Here is a 23,035-nt window from a genome sequence, read left to right on the forward strand (position 1 = left end):
ATTTTCTATTCATATTCAAGATATAGGTTAACTGAAAATGTGAGCCTACTTTTTAAGTAGGAAGTTTAGATCTATCCTTCCTCCATTAGTAAACTTAAGATGCCAATCCAAGTCAGATAAATTATACCCTACAGCCACATGCAGGGGCAATACACGTTTAAAAATTTATGGTTACATTGAAATTAATGTTAAAACGGGCGTTGCCACTGTGTCTACAGCTATTTCTGTTCGCTTCATGGCAAAATCCCGGTACGGTATTAGTAAAATAAATGAAAAAAGATAAAAATTATTCGCAAATTCATTTTCAATAGTTGTTTCAGACGGTTTTGTAAATATAGTACTACTTGAAACAATAGAGCTATGGTTCAAAATATTTCTTCACTTAAGCAATACATATCGTGTCTACTGCATCTGCACAATGGAGAAATAATGCTAAATCAAAATTGATTTTAATTTTTGTATTTCGTTTTGTTCCATCATTTTTGTGCTTAGCCTTTTCCAGTCCAACTTACGAGTAAACACTGGGCCATATTCATATTCTGTGATTCTCCGTAGAAGTTTGCATAAAGTAGGAGTTGTTTATCGTGGTACATACCTTTATTACCAAATAAACTTGCCTTGTGTGTGGGATAGAACCAGTCTACATTTCCGAGAAGAATAAATGAAATGTACACTACATTTCAATGGTATTTCGGCAAACCCAAGAACCAATGTAGAGTCAAATCCTACAGCAATCTTATTGAAATTATATCCTTCATCCTAACCCATCCCCCCATCTAGTTTTCAATTCGTGGAGGATTGAAGATCGATCTTGAAAACACTGTGGGGGTTGGCGGGTTGGGAAGGGTTTGGAAATTTCTGCAAGATTGAACCCATCAGTACTTTCAATACTTGGATTTGGATCTTTAGATGTTCCAAGTTCATCCACAGTAACTTTGTGATTCCATAACGTTTTTATACTGTGTCCAGATAATTTCACAATCATCCAACTTTAATAAAAATACTCTAAGACTTTCAATTTTCTTGGCCAATGTACATATTTTCACATTATACTATCATAGACACATCATTCAGTAGAGGCAGAGAAAAAATAATCAAAAATTTATTTGCAAATCTTTACTTTCAAATGCATTAGTGTAACAAAAGCACTATTACTGGGTGAAGAAAATCAAAATCAAAATGGTCTGTGTTTTAAGGCCTAAACATATATCGCCTGGGCTTAACAAATATCGCCCCACAGACATTAGTATCCTAAAACATATATCGCCTGGGCATAACAAAATATCGCCCCACAGACCAAAGTATGATCAAGTATTGGTTATACAAGTCACTAACACAATACACTAGCTAGACTCTACCACTTACAACACAAATATTACTCTGGGCCCACCAGTTTATACTAGTTCCCTTATCACAGCCAACATTACAAATCATTTTTTTTTTTACATTATATAAAATGAATATTTCCAAACATGTAGAGGGTAAGGATTTAAACATGTAGTAGATGGTGTTAATACATAATTATATTGAATTACTTATTAAAGTTCTTCTTTAAAAAAATGTGAAAGAAACAGTGCATCTCAAATACTGATACACGTATCAACTCCTTTTTCAGATTGAAAACAAACTGTTTAATTGATTAGATATACATGTATATGGATATGGTGTGCTAGTTGCTGCAGACATTGATACAAATGTTAGAGGAAGTGAATCATGATTTAAGTTTTATGTACAAAAAAATGACCACTCTTAATACAAAGACAAAAAATCTTTTCCTCTAATGAATCATGGGTAATTTTTTTTAAACTTTCCCTCTTAGAAGACTTTGTGACATGATCGAAGAAAAGATATATATAAATACACAAAATGTTCCATGCAATTTCATTCACTTTATAATAAATTCATGATAGGATACTGCCATAAGGAAAAATTTAAATGCATCTTTAAAAGGGGAAGCAATATTTCTTTTCAGTTTTGGGATGAGTTTAACACCCATAATATACGTTGACACACAAAGGGTTGATAATTTTACATGTAAGTTCCAATAAAGAAATTCTTATTTCCTCCAAAAAAGAAAGGTTAATGATGATGTGTAAACAACTTCGGATCCACAAAAACCAGCTTGAAGAACAATCCTAAGTTTTTTGAAATATTCTTACTCCATAAGCGATGAATCAGCCATGCACAAGTAACTCCAGACGATATAATCTTACTGGTGAGTTGTAACAGCTTCATTGCTCTGATGATCTTGCTTGATAGCTATCTTTTCATTAAAATTCAGCAAAGATTTAATTTACATTCTAATGTATACAATTGTCAACATTCTTTCTCTCCAGACGAAAGTTACTCTAGTGACCAGATCATGACATCACGCAGCCCGTTCTGGTTCAGTGAAGAGTTTAACCTTGTCTTCGATGACAGCAATCAGTTTTTTGTTGAGGAGTCGATCAAAGTGCTCCGTTATGGAGGCGTGGTGCTGTTTTGGGTGAACAAGAGATTCCGTTGGCACCACCGCAAGAATTCCTGCGAATTCGTGGACAAACTGGCACCTGTCCAAAGAAAACAAGACGTAAACAAACAAAGTTTGACTTATAATCCTACCGTGCAGTCATATTGCCTTATGCTTTTGAACAGTTATTAAAAATTTTCAAAAATAAAAAATATAATTAAAATGCATACAATATCAAAATGGCTTGCTAGAAAAACTAAGGAGATATTGACAGTTTTATACAGGAATATTAAGTGATTTTTTCCCAGCAGGAATAATCTTTCTTATCTGGGAGTAAACTTTTTAAGGTACCTTAAGAAGCAGTCACATATCATGTGGAGAAGGATCTATCAGAAGCAGTTATATATCTATCAGAGTATTTATTAAATTCTAGTTATACGATATATGTGTACGTTACCATAGTGATTCCAGCTGATTGTCCATGTCTAAAGGTGAGGTGTTGGCATGGAGAACTTCACCTCGGTGAAGCAGAGTACACACCAAAGAGCTGCCGAACTAGACAAAGAAAGAAGTCACCATCAAGTTGTTATTTTAGTTCATACATAGAGAGTAAAAGACACAGATACTGTGGAATCATTCGATTTCGTGGCGGCTCAATTTTCCTGGAATCCGTAGGTACCTTTCATCAACGAGTTAACATCCTCCAGGAACTAATAAATCAGGGTATCAAAGGGGCATGGTCACGATTTTGGTCATATTTTATTTTTCTGTTTTTATTATTTACAATGCTTTAAGAATGCATTTCTAATGATCAAATGAAATTTGGGTGCCCGTCGATGAGTTTTAAGCAAGATACAGGGCTCATAATTCTTCGTCATGTAAACAAGGTTTGTGCCCCGTTTTTGTTTACATAGGTTCAATATACCTGTAAAAAATCTTTTTCAAGATGATTTGTCTATATTCTTATTCATTTTAAGCATAAATAAACAGTTCCTAACGTTTAACACATTCATTTTAGGTCTAAAACTGGATTTTTCACTTCAACGTTCAAAATGTAAACAAAAGCTTTGTTAACATAACGAGAAATTGTAAGCTCTGTAACTCGCTCATAGCTCAACAAATGACACTCAAATTTTGGTTGCCTATTAAAAATGCCTTGCTGAAGCATTCTAAACATTAAAATCGAAAAAATAATTCTTGATCAAAATCGTGACCATGCCACTTTAAAGTCATATTTCCTTTTGTAGGAATTAGAGATTTCACAAAATAATGTCCCCACATATCTGTAAAATTTAAACAATCCATAAAAATTGGCCCCATGATATTTAATGAATCCACAGTAGTTGTTGGTACACACATATACTGGTAGTTCTTTTAACTGCAGTTTATCAATCTACAGAAAAAGTTTTGTTTTTTCTCTGTGTACAACACTACTAATAATTAGCCTGCAATATTTTGACATCATACAATTCACTGAACATGTATTCATGTATATTAACAACAAGTTCACCATTTTAATAACTGAATGAGATAATTCAGTCTTGAACTCAAATCCATCAAATATACAATTGAGAACATGTATATAAACATGAGGTAATATATCCAACTTTGACCTGTGTGACATCAAGCATCGGAACTTTGACCTTTGTGTTACATTGAAACTCTGAACTTTGACCTTTGTGCTACATTGAGACTATGAACTTTGACCTTTGTGTTACATTGAGACTATGAACTTTGACCTTTGTGTTACATTGAGACTATGAACTTTGTGTTACATTGAGACTGAACTTTGATCTTTGTGTTACACTGAAGCTTTAAACTTTGACCTCTTTGGACTGACCTTGTTCTGTATGGCGACAGCAGTGGTCTTTGACTGGTTTTGTCGGGATTCCTTCAGCTCCGTGGCAAACTCAACCAGACGCTGGAGGTCACACGTGTCAATCACACGAATCACTGAGTCGTGGAGACACATCAGACCCTGAGATAAAGAGCAATTTACTGGCTGATAAGTAAATGTCTTTGGACTTCATGATTAACAACTGTTTTATGCGTACTATAAACCTTACAAAATATAATTTGAGTTTACAGATGGAACACATGGAATATAGACACATGAAAAACAGAACATGTCAACACATGTATCATAACACCACAAAGAACACAATATAAACAAAACATGTGAACACACAAAATACTGAAAGTGTGATTACAGAACATGAAAAGCACAGAACATGTGGAACATACATCAATCATATCATGAAGACATATATCACATCACATGTCAACACATGGAACATATATAACTAGGAATCTACAGTATATATATACACTTGAGCATTACCTCGTCTCCTTGATCCTTTTTGATCAGATATATATATATATACACTCTAGCATTACCTCGTCTCCTTGATCCTTTTTGATCAGATATATATATATATATATATACACACTCTAGCATTACCTCGTCTCCTTGATCCTTTTTGATCAGATATATATATATACACACTCTAGCATTACCTCGTCTCCTTGATCCTTTTTGATCAGATATATATATATACACACTCTAGCATTACCTCGTCTCCTTGATCCTTTTTGATCAGATATATATATATACACACTCTAGCATTACCTCGTCTCCTTGATCCTTTTTGATCAGATATATATATATACACACTCTAGCATTACCTCGTCTCCTTGATCCTTTTTGATCAGATATATATATATATACACTCTAGCATTACCTCGTCTCCTTGATCCTTTTTGATCAGATATATATATATATATACACTCTAGCATTACCTCGTCTCCTTGATCCTTTTTGATCAGATATATATATATATATATACACTCTAGCATTACCTCGTCTCCTTGATCCTTTTTGATCAGATATATATATATATATATATATACACTCTAGCATTACCTCGTCTCCTTGATCCTTTTTGATCAGATATATATATATATATATACACTCTAGCATTACCTCGTCTCCTTGATCCTTTTTGATCAGATATATATATATATATATACACTCTAGCATTACCTCGTCTCCTTGATCCTTTTTGATCAGATATATATATATACACACTCTAGCATTACCTCGTCTCCTTGATCCTTTTTGATCAGATATATATATATACACACTCTAGCATTACCTCGTCTCCTTGATCCTTTTTGATCAGATATATATATATACACACTCTAGCATTACCTCGTCTCCTTGATCCTTTTTGATCAGATATATATATATACACACTCTAGCATTACCTCGTCTCCTTGATCCTTTTTGATCAGATATATATATATATATACACTCTAGCATTACCTCGTCTCCTTGATCCTTTTTGATCAGATATATATATATATATACACTCTAGCATTACCTCGTCTCCTTGATCCTTTTTGATCAGATATATATATATATATATACACTCTAGCATTACCTCGTCTCCTTGATCCTTTTTGATCAGATATATATATATATACACACTCTAGCATTACCTCGTCTCCTTGATCCTTTTTGATCAGATATATATATATATATACACTCTAGCATTACCTCGTCTCCTTGATCCTTTTTGATCAGATATATATATATACACACTCTAGCATTACCTCGTCTCCTTGATCCTTTTTGATCAGATATATATATATATATACACTCTAGCATTACCTCGTCTCCTTGATCCTTTTTGATCAGATATATATATATATACACTCTAGCATTACCTCGTCTCCTTGATCCTTTTTGATCAGATATATATATATATATACACTCTAGCATTACCTCGTCTCCTTGATCCTTTTTGATCAGATATATATATATATACACTCTAGCATTACCTCGTCTCCTTGATCCTTTTTGATCAGATATATATATATACACACTCTAGCATTACCTCGTCTCCTTGATCCTTTTTGATCAGATATATATATATATATACACTCTAGCATTACCTCGTCTCCTTGATCCTTTTTGATCAGATATATATATATATACACTCTAGCATTACCTCGTCTCCTTGATCCTTTTTGATCAGATATATATATATATATACACTCTAGCATTACCTCGTCTCCTTGATCCTTTTTGATCAGATATATATATATATATATACACTCTAGCATTACCTCGTCTCCTTGATCCTTTTTGATCAGATATATATATATATACACTCTAGCATTACCTCGTCTCCTTGATCCTTTTTGATCAGATATATATATATATATACACTCTAGCATTACCTCGTCTCCTTGATCCTTTTTGATCAGATATATATATATATACACTCTAGCATTACCTCGTCTCCTTGATCCTTTTTGATCAGATATATATATATATATACACTCTAGCATTACCTCGTCTCCTTGATCCTTTTTGATCAGATATATATATATATATACACTCTAGCATTACCTCGTCTCCTTGATCCTTTTTGATCAGATATATATATATATATATACACTCTAGCATTACCTCGTCTCCTTGATCCTTTTTGATCAGATATATATATATATATATACACTCTAGCATTACCTCGTCTCCTTGATCCTTTTTGATCAGATAAGCCATGTTCCTCAGCAGTAACTGTACCATATTCTCTGCCTTGCTCTAGAAAAAAATATACTGAATGATAAAATTGAAATTTTTGTCATCAATATAACATAATGTGCACAATCAAATAAAAAAATAGTGTTGTTTAACGTGATCAGGAGCTACATGACACACTTATATAGGATTAAAAAATTAATCCCCAGCTTTCTTTCGAGGAAATCCAAGCATTTCTAATAACCTTTGTCTGTTAATACACAGATCAGTACCTTTTCCAGAAGTGGTAGGACCCGAGCCACCAGTTTCCTCCCTTTGCGGATTGACATGATGGACAAGAAATGATCATTGTTTCCTGGGCACAGTAAATATTTATAGAGATCTGTCAGCATGTTCTTCCTGTCTTCAAATAATGGTTTCCTGCAAACAAAGGCAAACATTTTGAGTCATCACACATTGCTAAAAACTTTCTTAAATGGTAGGGGCCATTTAGACACAGAGCTGAACTGGGATATCCTTCCAGGGCATTTGTTTATAACTGCATGTTGTTTACATATACCGTAATCCGGTGAATATAATACGCACTTTTTTCCCAGCATTTTTTACCGTGAGAAAGGGGTGTGTATTATACATCCCTATAGGATTTGGACATATTTTTTCCCTAGCTGAAGCACGGGTATCATACTGCCGTATTACCTATGCCGTTCACAGACAGGACCAATACCCCGCTATACATCGTAACATTCCTTCATTATCACATATCTATTATTATTTAAACCTTAGGAAATCGTTGTTATAGCATGTAATTAAAGAAAATGTATACTTGAAGTCTGTTAATAAATAAACTGTTTCAAAATGGCCTTTAAAAATTAATTTGAACTGTCTATTCTTTATCTCCGTGTACGCCGCCATTACAGATGTTATTAATAGAATGCGGATGGCCAATTGCTATTTGTAACTGATCTTTGAAAACAGCTTACACATCATTTGGCTCATTTTTTAACCTTTTTCATGTAATGCTAACTGATTTATTGCAAATAATTATGAATATAAATAATTCTATAACTTATTCCATTAATTGAAGCCATTGAAACAGTTGTGCTCCCCCACCGCTAACGCTTGACACCTTGGGTATCTCAGACACTTCCCTTAGGCTATTAGTGTACTATACACAACACAACTATTTGTGCACACATTTCATTATGTTCCTGGCCTCTAATTGATCACTTTGATCATCATCGGAATCATTTAAGAATTTAATTAGGTCCGTTATCTCCATACCTTAACATGGATTGTAATGACTAAAGAATTATATAACGCTTGTTAAAAGTAATTGATTTTATTTACGGTAGAATATTTAATACTAGGTTTTTTAAAAACATTGATTATGAATTAAAACATTGATTATGAATTAAAGATATTACAGCGATGTATTTGTTACAATAAATCCGTATCTAAAAAAATATTGTTTTTCTTATTTCCGGTAGCGTATTCCCGCGATGAAGTTGAGCGTACATACAAAGTGTAACTGCTTTGTTGATACTCAGGATTACCGTTTGGTCATTTTTTTAATGCGTATTATACATCCCAACAAGCTTTTTTTCACCATTTTCAGGCCCAAAGTGGGGGATGCGTATTGTACACTACTGCGTATTATATTCACTGGATTACGGTAGGTGAAAATCATGTTTTAACATTTGCTCTGAATATTTTGTACACCTGAAAAACTTATTTTTTTTTTAAATACCATAAAAGTGAGAAGCTAGAATAATTGTGTTTTTTTCTAAATATTTACAGGGGCTAAAAACAGGTAAAAAAAAATTTGAGTCCAATAGAAGATAAAAGTTTATGCCAAATTAGAAAGTCACCATTCATTGATCCATGATCATTTCTGTGTTGCCCTTTTTCTTAGGGAGTGCTTTTACAATCTGACAATGCCTTATAGATCTTACAAAGAGGAAGGAGGGTATTTGGCAATAGATAAATCTCCTTATCTGCATTATATTATTTACCTTGCTTCCTCTGGCAATGCTAATATTTTCTTTTCGATGTCATCCACATCTAAGAGAAGATTATAACCCTGCAACAAAAAAAAAAATTCTTCACTATGTATACACTTCATAGATTTGTCATACAGATAATCTGACTGAAATTTTCTACACTGTCTGTTTCCACTACACAGACCTATGTTCTATACACATATACCTACACTGATTTACATTCTGTACACAGACTTGTATTCTCTATAAATGACTTGTATTATCTACACATAGACTTACATTCTCATAACAGCTAACTTACATTCTCTTTACACAGACTAGCTTTCTCTATACACAGACTTCAGTCCCTATTTACAGACTTAAGGTATCCCACTCCTCAATGTTGTTGTATCAAGATTTTCTTGAGAAGTATATCATTGAAATCTGTAGACAAAACAAACTTAAAAAATACAAAGATAATGGGGGATCAGTATCCATCCCTCTGAGTTATGGCCCATTTAATTTGACCTTTTTGCACCTAAAATGCAATTTCATCCTGATTAGGATTTGTTGTCAGTATTTTTGATTTAGCAAACTTATTTCTTCAAATATTGTATTTAATTATGCACAATGGTCACACTGAATAGAGGGATTACGAAAAAAAAATTGTACAAAGCTGCATACATTTTTTTGTGACCTTTTTGCACTTAAAATAGACAATTTCTATAATAGTTACAATTTGATTTGAAATGAAAACTTCTTGAATATCAAGAATTTTATAAGATTAATCCAGTTTGCCTAAATATGTACTCAGTATCATTTTGACATAATATAACATGGGGGTCAGTGATGTCAAATTTTAGATATAGGGCTTCAAAGGTAAAATTCTCGCAAAATTTGGCTTAAAAAAATTCAGACATGTTCTATAAATATGCATGATTTTATGCTAAACGGCTATCACATTCTCAAGATTTGATTTTGTACATGTCACACAGAACCTATAAAATATGTTACAAACCTATCAAATGTTAAAAATGTGAATAACGAATAAAGTATAATAAAAAGAAAAGTATATTGAAAATTCATAAAATTGCTTGTTTCTGTCATTTTCGTCTAGAAAACCTTCCGCATGAAAAAATAGTTCCCCAAAAAACTTGTTTGTTTCTTGAATTCAAATGGATTTTCTTTATGAATGTTGTGTAATTATGAAATAATAATCTATCTGTGATGATTAAATAAATAAAATCATATTCATTTGAAATATAATGATCATCTGCGCAATGAAATCAAAACATGAGGAGTGAGATACCTTAAGTTATCTCTAAAGAATTTAATTCTCAAAACACAGACAAACATTCTCTATACATACATGTAGATTTAAGTTTTTTACACAGACTTACAATCTCTATACAGATTTTTTTCTCTATATACAGACTTGCATTCTCTAAACACAGACTTACATTCTCCACACACTGAGTTACAGTAACACTTAAGTTCTCTACACACAAACTTAAATTCTCTACACAGACTTAAGTTTTCTTTACACAGACTTACATTCTCCACACACTGAGTTAATTACAGACTTAAGTTCTCTTTACGCAGACTTACATTTCTTTACACAGATTTACATTCTCTACACACCGACTTACATTCTCTACACAAAGACTTACATACGGACTTAAGTTTTCTTTACACACAGACTTACATTCTCTATCTCCATCAACAGCTGCCTGCTGCCTCTTAGCTCTACACACAGACTTACATTCTCTACACACAGACTTACATTCTCTACACACAGACTTACATTCTCTATCTCCATCAACAGCTGCCTGCTGCCTCTCAGCTCTACACACAGACTTACATTCTCTACACACAGACTTACATTCTCTACACACTGACTTACATTCTCTATCTCCATCAACAGCTGCCTGCTGCCTCTCAGCTCTACACACAGACTTACATTCTCTACACACAGACTTACATTCTCTACACACAGACTTACATTCTCTACACACAGACTTACATTCTCTACACACAGACTTACATTCTCTATCTCCATCAACAGCTGCCTGCTGCCTCTCAGCTCTACACACAGACTTACATTCTCTACACACAGACTTACATTCTCTACACACAGACTTACATTCTCTACACACTGACTTACATTCTCTATCTCCATCAACAGCTGCCTGCTGCCTCTCAGCTCTACACACAGACTTACATTCTCTACACACAGACTTACATTCTCTACACACTGACTTACATTCTCTACACAATGACTTACATTCTATACACACAGACGTACATTCTCTATCTCCATCAACAGCTGCCTGCTGCGTCTCAGCTCTACACACAGACTTACATTCTCTATCTCCATCAACAGCTGCCTGCTGTGTCTCAGCTCTACACACAGATTTACATTCTCTATCTCCATCAACAGCTGCCTGCTGTGTCTCAGCTCTACACACAGATTTACATTCTCTATCTCCATCAACAGCTGCCTGCTGCGTCTCAGCTCTACACACAGACTTACATTCTCTATCTCCATCAACAGCTGCCTGCTGCGTCTCAGCTCCTTGGAGACATTCTTGGGCTCTCCTTCCTCTGAGTGTGGCTTGTTGTCACTCCTGACGTCAATAATTTGCCTGGGATTGTGAACACTTGAGGTGGTTAATCTGCCCAGAGAGCCTTCAAACTGAGCTGTAAACAATTTACAGGCTTTATAAAATCTATCAAAAATCAAACTATGTTGTAACAACTTACAGGCAAACTTATATCTATTAAAAATCAAACTAAGCTGTAATCAATTTACAGGCTTTCTAAAATCTATCAAAAATCAAACAGAGTTGTGAACAATTTACAGGAATAATAAATCTATTTTCATTTAAACTAGGTTTTATGCAAGATGAAAATTCGCTTTTTCAGGTTGTTTTAAAAAGATTGATATTGTTGTTGTTGTTTAGGAAAAAGCAATTGATATGTAGAGATTTTGGTTCATGATTTACCTACACTAGTACTGTAACATGTTATGTAAAATTTATACTAACTATATAATAGTGCATGGTTACCAAGGCACTGAATTCATTCAAACTTACAAAATTGACAATTGAAATTAATCTATACTTTTAGAGCTCAAATGACACATTCTTTGAGGAATTTACGTTACCTCATCTAGATACGGTGTATAGTAAAACATGCCAATAGCTAAATCCCAGGAAAAAAGTTTTATATCACTATAAATTAAATTGCCTTATCTGTTATTTTTGATGTATCAAAGGTACTGGGGAAATGGCACTGGCTTAGCTGTGTGTAAATTAAGAAATAAAGTATGAGTTATCGTGAATGTTGCAGAATATGTTATGGTTATGATGTTATGAAGGTTATGAAATGTTGTTTGGAAATATAAAAGCCGAGGCGTTAGCCGAGGCTTTTATATTTCAAACAACATTTCGAGACCGAGGAGGTTATCCTGCAACATTCACGAAAACAAGAACTTTATTTCTATTCTACTAACAGCCCAGTATTTCTACAGTTTGTTTTTCCTATAGAGAGACGATCTAGGTCATTTTGACGGCTGTTCTGTGTAACCCCAACGGTTTTGTTAGTAATGTTTACATGTGTATCAAAGGAATCACATGCAGATGACAGAATTTTTCTTTGGATTTTTAATACTCTTCACTTATTTATAAAATATCTTTGAGTTATTTTCCCAATATAATACGATTATTACTACTACACGTTATATATTTCATGTAAAAACACGCAGTGAAAATGTGCTGGGAAGGTCCTAGGAACAGCCGCATTGATCTCATAAAAATAAACATTTGAGGCAATACACATCATTTTGACTGGAACTAATACGTAAAATTGACATGGTTTTAAAACTTTTTATGGTTTGAAGTTGTACTTTCATGATCAGTGCGAGACAAATAGGTATTTCTGATCTGATAATATACTGATGACGTTCGTGGTATATTGGAGAATAACGTCCGCGGCATCTCTTTGATCTTGGCAATAACTGTAGTAGAATTGACAATAACTGTAGTAGAATTGACAATAACTGTAGTAGAATTGACAATAACTGTAGTAGAATTGACAATAACTGTAGTAGAATTCATTCTAATGGTAAAGTTTGTCACTGTGTTAACTGTACCTGGAGTTCTGTCACCGACCTCACTATAGGAACAAGTTCATAGTAAGTATATAGTAAGTTATCGTGTTTAAGTGTACCTGGTTTGTAGGGCTTGGTCTCCAGTTTAGCCATGGCTGGTATGATGAGGTTCAGCTCTGAGTCCTTGTCGTCTAACGCCCCATTCTGCTGTCTCTTGAGGCGTTCCTCAGCCTTCTTCTTTAGGGTGTAAGTCTACAACACACAGTGACAGAATGAATGAATGATTGAATGAATTAGTATGTAAGCATGTTCATTGTCAAAATATGTTCTAATCTGGCCTTGGACTAAGTGATCCAAATTGTATGGATTTTAAGCTTTTCCAGAATTTAAACAGTATGGACTCATTGAAAAATATGAAAATTACATTGTCTCTTTATAACTACATGTCGATCTTAACACAAAAAGGTAATCCTGACAGTCTCCTGACAAGTTTTACCATAATGACGTTACCATACATGTGTATGGAAAGTATTGAAGATCTTTTCAGTAAAAAGAATGCTCTTTACAAAGATTAGCTTTTAGATGCATTCATTATCAGTAAATGTACATATTTATTGAGATGTTCAGCATCTAATATATTCATGGTTATGGTTGGTCCGCATTGTCGTAGAAATGCACACATATTATAAAGTAATAATTCAAAACAGGTGAAAACTATATTTCATTGGGAAAACTATCTGTACCTAATAAATAACTTTCTAAAAGTTAGAGCAAAATGACAACTAATTTGGAAACCAACAAAAAAGAATTGAAGGAAGCGTATTTACAGTGTAGTAAAAGTCATCCAGATAAGGATTCTCCGTCTGGAGCTGGATGAGCTGGATTTTGATAATCCAGTCTTTCTCTTTCTGGGTCATGAGTCCAGCGTAGGCATCCACCGATCGTTTCCTGTCTTCGTCCGGATTGTAGTGGTAATATCTCCGTCGATCGTACTCTCGCCGGTTATCCTGGTAGTCACGGCGATGATCTCGGTTGCCCTGGTGATGAATTTGATCATATTTGTTTGGGTCGTGACCTTCTGAGTAACCTTCCCTGACATCCATGTTCATGTAACCTCCACGACTACTAGAATGATACATGGACATGGAGGAATGAAAAATATAAATAAAGAATACTTGCATATACAGGTGTATTAGGCCTTTCACAACAACATTCTTCAGTACATGGTTGATACGAAGTGAGAATCAGATTAATTCTGTAAAGGTCGGATACCATACAGTGTTCTCAAGTGTTAAAAAGCTTCTATAATGTCTTTATTTCAATGAATTATATGCAATACATGTATAGTAAACCTAGATTTGCTTTGTATTAACACTCTTACAATCCTTCTTCAGAGAATGCAATGTATCAACAGCACCTGATACACACATAGGACTACTACAGTTTCCAAAGAAGGCAATGATCTGGTATGAAATTACTTACTGCCCTCGGAAATGGCCCCTTCCCCGGCCTCTCCTGGGATCTGAGTGACCCATTGGGTGAGGTGGTCTATAAAATACAAACAACAATTTAAGCAAGACAATCAAAACTTCTGACACAAGAAATCTTCCCACATTTCAGGAGACTACTGTTAAACAGTTACAGTCAAAATGTCATATCAAATTCAGTTTCATTCCCTTTTATCTTAAAATTGTATCAGCCTGAGGATCCTCTTACATGTAACATGTGCAATAGGATCAAAATTGCTTGTCACCATATTTTACTATCACATACCTAGGGCCCCCTGGGCTGCTGTGAGGGGGTGGGTAGGATCCCGGAGGAGGTGGGCCGTACGGACTGCCGTGTGGGGGTCCAAAGGGGCCTCCATGCGGGCTCTGTCTGGGCCCTGGGCTGTTATACGGACTGTGAGGGGGAGGGGGTCCTCTAAGCATGGGCCTGGGGATTCCAATGGGAGGCGTGGTCATTCGATTCCCTGTATCAAAGGAAAAATATTTAGTACATGCTTACAAGAGTAATAATTTTAATATACCAGTACATGTACTATATACCTCAAAATTAAGTATTAGATATTTTTGGGTTTTTTTCTATTAGGTTCTAAAAGCTTCAGTTTTCAGTGCTCAAATATTTGTATACATCTTGGATGCTAGTACATGTATGTAATTACCAAAAGTTGAGCCAAAAAATTATTATACAGTTTATCAAATTCTGATGTACATGTACTAGAAAAACTTGAGTCTGCATTTCATAACAGACTCAAAATATTTGAAGTATGGTAAAACTTGAGAGAAAATTCATTTATGAAAATCAATGAAAATGATCATTCCCTTTACTCAAAAGCCAATGAATATTAAAATAAAGATCTTTTAATCAAAACAATTGCATCATTGATGTGCACATAAGGAGGTAACACTGTTAACACACCAGTGATGAGAAGTGCTGGTAAAGGATCAGGATAAAGGTAAAACTCATGGAATCAACAAATCGTCCAAGAAAAAAAAAATCAAGAGAACAAGTATTTCATTATCATGATCATGCAAAATAAACAACATCCAACACCTCAACAAAATAAAACTCAGAAGGTAAATGAACAAGTCATGCAATAACAGAAAACTTAGCTTGGTGTCACTGAGATATGAGAATGAACACTGGGGAACCATCAAACTTGGTCAACTGTTAGAAAAATAAACCAAAATGTCCCCCATGCAATCTGCCTCATCAAGGCAGTGAAATTCACACCCTACCCAGAAGACTTTGTAAAGCCCCTCGTGCATAGGCAGATAATATAGAACTCTGGGGGGTTCCGGGAGGGGGTGAGGGTGACCCCCTCAATACAACAGATATGGGGGACACTCTTCCTGGCGATGGTGAAGTGTGACCAAATCCTGCAACAGGAAACTAAGCATGGTGGACAACACATGTACAATGACATGCAGCTTATAATACATACAGCAATATTCCATGCACTCGTTTATTGACACATTAATTAAGCAAGAAGAAATTGATGCTAAGCATCTGATATGCAAATAACCACAAAGCCTTTTCTCTCTATATTAAAAACTATTCTTAAGAAATCAGAATACCAAAATTCATTTCTGTTCTGAATGGAATCAACACAAACAGGCATTGAACATATAACAGGAATTCATCTGAAGACATGCAAACCTGGACCCAGTGGAGAAAGCCTATGCAACAACACAGGGGAGGATCTATTATTCTGAGGGGTGGTGGGCACAGAATCTAGTGGGGATCTCCTACCATTGAGTAGGTGAGGTGGAATCGGACCAGGAGGTGTGGGTCCAGGGGGACCCTCACCAGCCCGGGGAGGGTAGGGTCCCGGACCCAGGGGGGAGCGCCGGCCTTCCATCATTGGCATGTACGGTGGACCATATCCCGGGGGCATTCGCTGCAAAGAAAAAAGTATATTTTAACATTTGGACAAACACATTTTCTGTATTTTTAGTAGCTTGATGAAAAAGTTTTAAAACCTATCTAATGACCATCAAGAGCAACTTATTATCTAATTTTTTAACAAAGTTTCATTAACTGAAGGTTGACACCAGTATACAGTTGATAAAAGTTGTGCAAATGTTCAGACATGTCAAATCAACACTATTATATAGGAGGCCGTTGTTTACTAGTCTGTGTAAGCTACATGACTCACCTGTGGAGTCTGGTTTCTTGGGCCATGTGACCCAGGTAGAAATCCTGGTGGGGGGTGATGTAGATGAGGCTCAGGAAGAGGGGGCGGTTTCTGACCCTCACCCCTCAAATGTCGCTCCAGGTCCTCTGCTGTCATCGCATGACCTTTTGACCCCGGAACTATCTGCTGTTCCAGCTCTTCCAAAGTCCTTCCTGGGGCACCCTGTGTGGAATAATTTTAAAGATCCTTATATGCTGACCTTGCTCATTTATTTCTGGTTTAAGATCACAAGATATTACTACAAGTTTGAAAATATACTTTTTGATACAGCTACATGTAAATCTGGTATGAATCACTGACCACTTTGGCCCACAAAATAGGTAAACAACAAACCACCAAACCCTCTGACAGGATGACAGGAGCAATGGGTCTGACCTTGACGCAATCATTCCTCCATTTATTTATGGTCAGTTCAAAATATATATTGTGATAAAATCATTCGCAATTTTTTGTGAGCAATAAATGTACAGCTTTTTGTATGGATTGAACTGTAGCTGTGGGGTTCGTCAACCAGAACTTCCCGTAGAGCTACAATTCCACAGCTAAGATTTCTCTCTGTCCATTGTTTATTTACTAATTCTAACAAGACCCTCCCCTACTACTGATGTTGTCTCCTTGTTGTCTCCTTACTTTGGCATGGGAGGTGCCCGATGCTGCCTTGGCAAACTCAAACAGAGTCTGGAGGTTGTTGACCGTGGGGGGCATATAGGCCTCTTTCACCGGGGACCCCCAGATGTTTCTGCTGGTCGGGGACACCTGCAAACATAAACAACAGGTAAGTTCAATAATTTATTTATCTATGTCATGGTCAAGGCACATGTCCTTGGCATTTCAACATTAAATCTAAACTATTTGTTTTACAATGACTGATAAACCAAGTTCAATGACTTATGCTAATATCTCTCGTTTTTGCACAATGGCTGTAGTGATGAGCTTTGACGTGACTTACCAGGTGCTCCGTGTCCAGTAGTGCTGGAGGGGAGGAGGGGCCAAACAGGTCGTCCAGGTTCTGACACTTCTACAAAACAAGAATTACCATCATCTTAAATAATTCTATCTAACACTAATACAGTAATTTTTTTTTTTACTTAAAATCAAAGGCACTTCTATATCTTTAAAACCCTGAATGCAGTCAAATTTTTTTTCAGGAAAATAACAGATTTTTTTGACTTGTCAGAATTGTACGTAGCCTTACTTTGGGTATTGGGCAGTTTTTGCTGACATTGAGGATGGCGGGGTCGTCAATTTCTTCGTCCTCCACAACAAGCTGCCGTATACTCTGTTCCATGAACTCCTGTGTTAAAACCCAAACAATGAATTACCAAACCTCTTAGAAAAATTATATCAGTACCTTCATACAATGAAAAATATTAGCTATTTCTAGAAATACAAAACATACTTTTCTGTGCATGCAGGTCCATAGTTTTCTGTTATATTGAAATGTTATATCAATCAAAGATTTGAAATGTGTGCCTGCCAATCTCACTGAAGTTAAAACTATTCATTTTGTGTTTAACTGATCAGATTTATTGTCCAGGCCAAAATAAAACTATTGTTTGTTTGGAATTGCCTCCCGCCTCATTGAAATACCCCCCTTCCCCCCAAATGATTAAATTTAATTATTGTAGCAAAAATAAAGAACTTCCTTTTATAAGGATTTTTTTTCAGCATATTTTCATTAGTTAAACTTCAATATTGAAATATAAAAAAAAAAAAAAAAAATCTCCCTTCCTCCTGCATCTATAAACCCCCTGGTGGCAATTCCAAACGAACATTTTTTAAAGGATGGCCTCACAGAATTCTTACATACTGCAGTAAAATATTGCAATCAAATTTATCTACATCTTCTCAAATTGTACCTCTTGACTGGCATAGTTGTTTTGGTATTCAGAACCTCTCGATGGCCGTCCATACAGAACTTTGTCGCCGACTTCGATAACCTCTGATAGTTTTTCATGTTGCTCTTCCCAATCAAAGTCCTCTGTATTCAAAATAGTAGTATTCATTGAAAAAAACTTACTGAATTATTAATTGGCACAGCGCTGTTGTTCCACACAATCTGTGCTCATTATGCTGTCAATAAATATCTTTACCGCTTTTTAACTACAAGAGCAGTATAGCAGTAACATACAATTTTTATCAGAATGTCGCAAAACAGTTTTGACTATGGTGTTTCACCATAAGCATGGTAAGGCAATTTAATGAACTTCCAATAGAAAAACATAATGGGGTTGGGGTGGATGGAATATACAGGTAAATGTTTCCGCAAAAAATATTTATAAAATAACAGCTTTTGTCAATGAATTTGCATGCAACATTTTCTCAGTATTTTATAAGGGGGGTTGGGGGTTGGAAGGGGGAAAACTCACTCCATTAGGAAATTGCTTCCCTTAATACCGAGCGCAGCGAGAGGCGGGCAAAGCCCGCCTCGCAAAGCAAGGATTAATGGTAACACGTATATATAAGAAAATCAGTGAAAAATGAATGTTGAATCAGGGGTTCTAAGGCCAAAAAAATTTCTTCCAGCCCTGGGCGCCGCCATATTGGCAGCCATTTTGTTTTTAAAAAGGTAGTTCGATCATTGATTGACTGGTACTTATAGATGTTTATTGCCCCTAAACTGGATTAAATAAGGTCCAGTGTTTTGATAGAAGGTAATTTGAATTCAAAGAAATTAAAAAGGAAACCAGATTAGTTTCAGTAGTGCTTCAATCAAAAAACACGACTTGTTCTATGTATGTCTTATCAAATTATCAGATGGAAAATAAAAACATTAACATCAAGGAACTGATCTTTTAGATACTTGATAAAATATTTAATTTGATTACAGCGGCATTCATATGAATTTAATTGATGAACAATGAAAGAAATTCGGAATCACGTAACTCTCTTCGGCTATTTCCGAAGACAAAACTTGAACGTTTTACGTCTAAAATATGACGTCATAATGTAGACTGATCATGCGACGTTTAGTTTAACTTTGACGAATGATTTGAGTAGGCAACCATGCAGGCGGATTCTACTGTGTGCGTTTTAAATATATTTTATTGTACAAAAGTGTTAAATCTGCGCTTGGTCCAACGGTCACACCGTTTACATATTATAGATGAGATGTTTTGTAATTGTAAGAATAGCTAAATGACAAATAAAATTAGTCCTGTATTTCTGTGTATTGTGGAGGCATTAGTCCAACCCTTTGACCCAGTTACAACTGTTATATAAAGGATCTTATTTTTTTAAGATAACTGTAAACAAACGGTTTTATGACTGTTTTCACATTAATTTGGCAGAATTATTAACTAATTACCAACTAATAGTATTTTCAACACTAAAAGTAATAAACATCGGTTGCACAGTATGTGATTGCATCATCGGTATTTATAACCCCTAAAGATAAGAAAATCTCAAGTTATTAATTACAACAGGGGTTAACTGATGCTGTGAAAACGTCTTCAGAATTAGTTAATTATCATTTGATTGCCTTTAGGGATAATTTAAACGATTGTAAACTCATAATACAGAGCGACTTTAAATTCTCTTATGGAGGAAATTCCAACGAAGTTGCCGATCAAAAAGTGACAATTTCGTTTAGTTGGTCCTTGATTGCCAAAAATTTTAAACTCGCCACGTGGGCAACTAAATCTCTAAGAAATGGTCGCCCACAGTAAAAATTACTCGCATTTGCGAGTGGGTGAGTGGTTATTTGCAACCCTGTGTTACAATACATCTGCAATAAACATTGTATGTAAAAAATATTATACAGTGTATAATATACACACCATCGATGTCACCACCAAATGTCTCATCATTCATTAGATCAATATCCTCTTCCTCCTCGGGTGCTTCCATCAAATTGTTTTCATGATACCCTGCCCCTAGGGCCTATAATGAAAGGAATTTGATTTTATTTTTGAAGAATTATTGGTTGTAACCTGTTTCTCTATACAATATGTCTATCAACCACATCTCATAAACAGTTTTTAAAATATAACATAATGAAAATAAGAACTGGTCATTAAGAATATGCTCACTAGTTTGCGGCCAGTACTAAAAATAACAACAATTTACCAATCATCTTTTATCAATATACATTTATCTTATTATTATCCTTAATTTTATTGGTTATATGAAAGGAAAAATTGCATGTTGACTGTGTTTATTACAAAACTTTTAATCTCAAAAGAACTAAAAAAAAAAAGGGGGGGGGGGAGACTTTGGACAAAGTTTAAGTTCAAAATAGAATTTTAACGAATTGTGGCGAACAGTCTCAAGTGAACAGGTAGAAGGGGTCTAAGAACCTGATGTCAATTATTCATCTATTAGAGATTTTGTTTGGCTTGATATTTTGACCAGCCAAATATTGGGCAAGTCCTTCATAATTGATGCCTGTAAATTCATCCCAACCTTCTGTCACTTGACACAATTAAAATCATTATATTGGCGTGTCCCGCCTGCTTCATTTTAACTGTTAGAACCATTTTAACAAGACCTTGGACTTTCGGTTGGACGTAGCTACCTATTTCTTGCGTCAAAACAAGTTAAAATGACGCAGTTTCAAGCGAAATATGCACAGATTGCGTAGTCTTAGCTCAAGAGCCAGACAAATCTTGTTGATTTCAAAGAGTAATGGCTGAGTGGACAGCAATGAAATAGACAGGCCTACGTCACATTGCTGTTCACACGACTACCCAAAGTCCTAGCTCTTGTTAAAATAGTTCTATCTTTCTCATTAATCATTACCATTTCATGTGCATTTCTCTCAATAAACATACTTTTAAAAAGAATTATTACAGATATTCATCCAGATGTTCTCATATGATTGAGTAACAAAATTGAAGCTAGCAAGAAATGCCAATATTACAATTAAACTGCAAAAAGCAACTTCAGCTTAACTTCCAGAAACAGAAATATGAAGAGAATTGAAGGTGTCAGTCCATATATGAAGCCGAATTCCAAATCTCTGCCAAGATTAATTAAGCTTTACATATCTATCAACAAAGCCATCTGACTCTAACTAAAATTAGACTTGTAAAACCACTTCTCTATGATACACTTAGAAAAAATACATCCCAATGTAAAAGCCGCAAAGCGGATCTGCTTCGCTTTGATTTTAAGTCGTTAAAAATAATCTGCAGGGGAAAAACATTCTTATACATTACAAACCATTTTGAAAATGCATCTGTAGTTAGGTCCACAAAATATCCATTTAATGGACATTTTGTTGATATAGCCATATGAATTTGCCTGCCATTTTATCAGAAATTGTACTTGGATTGTCTTCGATTTTATCATTAATTTCAAACGTGATTGTCTTCGATTTTATCATTAATTTCAAACGTGATGTTAAAAGCAGCAGTGATTTCCTTGCAAAAACAGTTAATAAGGTAAAATGGTATTATAAAAGAGCAACATTGTAGGTATTTGAGACCAATCATAATTATGAAAATTTAGGCAATATACAATGCAATATTTTTTTTTTCCATTAGCTGCAAAGCAAGTAGAGGGGACAAATTCTATAGTTAAACCGGGTTTGTAGGACATCTATCATTTTAAAGATAGAAATCATCATAGAATTTTCTAGCTACGATACACTTTACAAGATCTAACGACATCTCAAACAGAGTTATCTCGGACCGACCTGAAAAAGCAGATTCATCCAGTATAGGCCTACAACTAAGAAGAAGAAGAAGAAGAAGAAATGGCCAACCATGGTATTAAACATGAATTTTAAGCGCGTAACTGTAAAGAGAAAATTCGGGATAAATTCTCCGTCTTAAAGTCAGGCTTACATCATTACGTTCCGGAGGTTTCCATTAAGAGTGAAAGGATAATGCTTATGCTATTTTAAAAGTAACTAAAGCTTTATTATCAAAATGGAGGGGATTTCTTGAGTAAGTTCATGTTCACAAAAATGAAGACTATTACATGTATTTCAACTTTACTTTTGGGTTTAAAGTTAAAAAATTAGCCCACAATTACTCAGTTAGAAATCATAATAAATGTTAGACTTGTTGGCGATACCACACATATCTTTACGTACAGGGTTGCATGGTGATAACGTGTCTTCCATTCCAACTCTCAATCCATTTTCGATTTATGGCTGACTACTCTCTAACCAAATGACTTTGAAGAATAAGAATTTTATTCGTTAAGAAAAAATTGATGTTCAGCTAAATTACAGTGAGATCTTTATAAATTATGTTAAAAAAAAATTTAAAATGTATAACCTTACTTTTTTTTAATTTTT

General features: G+C 34.9%; 1 protein-coding gene across 4 annotated transcripts; it reads right to left on the reverse strand.

Annotated features, from left to right (window-relative positions):
* Window positions 1-1,086: 1,086 nt before the first annotated feature.
* Window positions 1,087-22,948, reverse strand: LOC105343604 (protein PAT1 homolog 1). 4 transcript variants are annotated; one of them, XM_011451023.4, is made up of 20 exons: window positions 22,829-22,948; window positions 20,568-20,670; window positions 18,648-18,769; window positions 17,984-18,082; window positions 17,738-17,806; window positions 17,419-17,544; window positions 16,750-16,950; window positions 16,251-16,491; window positions 15,830-15,970; window positions 14,862-15,060; window positions 14,571-14,636; window positions 13,916-14,210; window positions 13,208-13,340; window positions 11,511-11,677; window positions 9,011-9,078; window positions 7,271-7,418; window positions 6,987-7,061; window positions 4,290-4,427; window positions 2,907-3,004; window positions 1,087-2,549 (listed from the first exon to the last, which is right to left on the reverse strand). In XM_011451023.4, exons 1-20 carry the CDS (start codon window positions 22,856-22,858, stop codon window positions 2,369-2,371), a joined length of 2,700 nt encoding a protein of 899 aa, XP_011449325.3. In that variant the 5' UTR covers window positions 22,859-22,948; the 3' UTR covers window positions 1,087-2,368. The 4 variants fall into 4 exon arrangements, with proteins under 4 accessions (XP_011449325.3, XP_011449324.3, XP_011449326.3 ...); XM_011451022.4 differs by having other exon boundaries at window positions 13,916-14,213; XM_011451024.4 differs by lacking the exon at window positions 15,830-15,970 and having other exon boundaries at window positions 13,916-14,213; window positions 16,344-16,491.
* Between the last annotated feature and the right edge of the window lie 87 nt (window positions 22,949-23,035).

The sequence above is a fragment of the Magallana gigas genome, chromosome 9 (genome assembly GCF_963853765.1).
Source record: "Magallana gigas chromosome 9, xbMagGiga1.1, whole genome shotgun sequence".
NCBI lineage: Eukaryota > Metazoa > Mollusca > Bivalvia > Ostreida > Ostreidae > Magallana > Magallana gigas.

What these genes read in the sequence shown, in the direction of transcription:
- LOC105343604 (XM_011451022.4), bottom strand. Translation starts at nt 22,858, where the DNA reads ATGGAAGACACGTTATCACCATGCAACCCT. An exon ending in CAAGAAACCAGACTCCACAG is followed by an intron (nt 16,492 to 16,749) that starts GTGAGTCATGTA and finishes TTTTCTTTGCAG; the next exon opens with CGAATGCCCCCGGGATATGG. An exon ending in GCTTTCTCCACTGGGTCCAG is followed by an intron (nt 15,971 to 16,250) that starts GTTTGCATGTCT and finishes TTCCTGTTGCAG; the next exon opens with GATTTGGTCACACTTCACCA.